The sequence below is a fragment of the Lepidothrix coronata genome, unplaced genomic scaffold (assembly GCF_001604755.1).
Source record: "Lepidothrix coronata isolate B3197 unplaced genomic scaffold, Lepidothrix_coronata-1.0 Scaffold437, whole genome shotgun sequence".
Lineage (NCBI taxonomy): Eukaryota > Metazoa > Chordata > Aves > Passeriformes > Pipridae > Lepidothrix > Lepidothrix coronata.
Genome location: NW_016690617.1, coordinates 1 through 2,586, shown reverse-complemented (window position 1 = coordinate 2,586; position 2,586 = coordinate 1). Strand labels below are relative to the sequence as shown.

The 2,586-nt window shown below is 70.4% G+C and overlaps 1 protein-coding gene across 1 annotated transcript in view; it reads left to right on the top strand.

The window, feature by feature from the left end:
• Window positions 1–2,203, top strand: part of EMC10 (ER membrane protein complex subunit 10) — a gene marked incomplete at its 3' end in the record, with an annotated part of 9,332 nt that extends 7,129 nt beyond the window's left edge. The window contains exons 7-10 of the mRNA XM_017839561.1: window positions 383–627; window positions 990–1,115; window positions 1,200–1,274; window positions 1,874–2,203. Coding sequence (XP_017695050.1) covers window positions 383–627; window positions 990–1,115; window positions 1,200–1,274; window positions 1,874–2,203 — 776 coding nt within the window. The remainder of the gene's footprint in view (window positions 1–382; window positions 628–989; window positions 1,116–1,199; window positions 1,275–1,873) is intronic.
• Between the last annotated feature and the right edge of the window lie 383 nt (window positions 2,204–2,586).

Genomic DNA, 2,586 nt, shown 5'->3' with positions numbered 1-2,586 from the left:
GGGTGGGGCGGGGCTAAAGGGATGGGGCGGGGCCGAGAGAATGGGCGGGGTCAGGGAAAGAGGCGGGGCTAACGGTGGAAGGAAAAGGCTCCGCAACGTGGGGGTGTGGCAAGGGTGGGCAGGGCTAAGCAAAATCAGGGCGGGGCTAAGTGGAAAGGGGTGGGCCTCTGCAGTATGGTGGGAGGGGCTAACGGGGCGGGGCTTGGGCCAAACTCTGCATGGTGATGGGCGGAGCCAGCACATGTGGGAGGGGCCAGGGGCAGGGTGGGTCTCATGAAGGGCGGGGCTGGGCCTAAGATGTGAGTGGTGGGTGTGGCCACGGGAGGGGGCGGGGCTGGAGCCGCGCCCCAGCAGGTGAGGGGGCGGGGCCATGTGGGAGCAGGGCCGCGCTGTGCAATGCGATGGGTGGGCGTGTCCCCGGCCACGCCCTGACGCCGCTCGGCCCATTCCAGGCGTGGGCGGAGTACAAGGGGCGGGTGCGGCCCGGGGACCCCCCGGACCCGGCGGGGTGGAAGACGCGGCTGCGCTGTGCCCTCGCCCGCAGCCCCGAGTTCAAGGAGCTGCCCCGGCGGGGCCGCCCCGACGGGCCCTGCCCCTACCGCGTGTACCGACTGCTGCCCCCCAGGGGTGAGCGCGGCTCGGGGGGGGCTGAGGGGGCCACGAGGGGTTTGAGGGGTCTTGGGTGGAGGCCTGGGGGAACTGGGGTGGGGGCGTCCGGGAGAGGGGAGCTGGGAGGGAGTTACGTGCGTCAGGAGGGGGTTGGGGGGACCCCGGGGGGGAGTTCGGGGGGCCAAGAGTGGTTATGGAGGCCTTGGGGGACGCTGGGGTTAATTGGGGGACAGCTGGGGAGGGTCAGGGGGGTTTTGAGGGGCCCTCAGGGGAAACCTGGGGGGAGGGGGGGCCAAATAGGGGGGCCTGAAAGGACGGGAGGGTCCCAAAGGGTCCAGGGAGGGGGGAGGGTCCAAACGGTGCCTTCTACTCCCCTCCAGAGTCGAAGGCCCCCAAGGCCCGGCGGAGCCAGAAGGAGTCGGAGCTGAGCCCTGAAGAACCCCGCCCCCAAAGCCAGACCCCGCCCCCCGACCCCCAGGGGGGGACCCAGGACCATGGAGAGCCCGGTGAGGGGGTGGGGATGGGAAAGTGGGGGGGGGGGGGATGGGAGTGACTCTGGGGCGTGGCCTCTGTCTGACCCCGCCCCCCAGCCCAGGCCCCGCTCCTGGAGATGCCGCCCCTGCGGATCCTGGTGGAGAGCCTGGAGCCCCTCCCCCCAGCACAGGGTAAGCCCCGCCCCCAGGGGAGGAGCCTCCCCACAGCCAATCACCAGACAGGCAAAAAAAGTGCTGGCTGGCCCCACCCCCCAGTGGTAGCCCCACCCCCTTTGCTGGCTCCATCCCAACGCAAATCTGACTCCACCCTGACCACGCCCCGAATTCTGAACATGCACCCAACTCTAACTCACCTCCTCTGTGACCCCACTTGATTTTGGCTCCACCCTCCCAAAATGTCACCCTGCTACAGCCACACCCCCAGTCCCACACAGGCCCCGCCTCCAGCCATGGCCCTGCCTCCTCCTATGACCCTGCTGGCTTTGGCTCCACCCCTCTCTTCATTCATCCATGGCCACGCCCATCCCTGGCCACGCGGCAGCCCGACTGGCCCCACCCCCTTGGCCACACCCCCAGTTCTTCCCTAGCCCTGCCCCAAGCCCCACCCGCTTTGTCCACACCCACTGTGACTCCACCCTGCTCTGCCTCTACCCCCTGATCATTGGCCACGTCCCAATCTGACTCCACCCCGGCCCCGCCCACCTTTGTCCACCCCAAAGCCCCGCCTCCTTCCCCGGCCACGCCCCCATGCTCCTTGGCGCCCCCCTCAGGTGACTTCGCACTGCTGCTGCACCTGCGCCGCGGCACCGCCGCGCTCCACCAGGTGGCGCTGCCGCCCGGCGAGTACCTGCTGAGTCCTCCGGGCCGCCAGGGGGCGCCGACGCCGCCGGGGGTGCTGCCGCGCGTGGTGCTGCCGGAAGGGGCGGGGCTGGGCCGGGGCTTCCTGCTCAGCAGCGCCCCCCGCGGGCTCTTCCTGCGCGCGCGCCCCGGGGCGCCCCCTGGCGGCGGCGGCGGGACCGTGCGCGGGCCCCACGTGACCGCCGGGCCCATCCAGCAGGGGGCGCTGCTGCAGCCCTTCGACGGGCAGCGCTTCCGGCACGGTGAGGGGGCGGAGCTTAACCGAGGGGCGGGGCCACGGTGCTTCCGGGAGGGGAAGAAAGGGGTGGGGCTAAACCAGGGCGGGGCTAAACCAAGGGGTGGGGTCTCAGTACAGGAGGTGGGGCTACAGCACTTCCGGGAGGGTAGGGGCGAGGCTTATCGAGGGGCGGTGCTACAGCTAAGAGGGTGGGGCTAAACGCGGGGGCGGGGCTAAATGACAATGGGCAGGGCCAGACATTGGGTGGGGCTACAGCAAAGGGGTGGGGATAAATTGTGGGGCGGGGCCTGATACAAGGGGAGGGGCTAAACCCTAGGGGGTGGGGCCAGATTTCCGGGGAGGGGGGTGTCCAAATTCCAGGCTGGGGGGTCAAATCCGGGGAGGGGC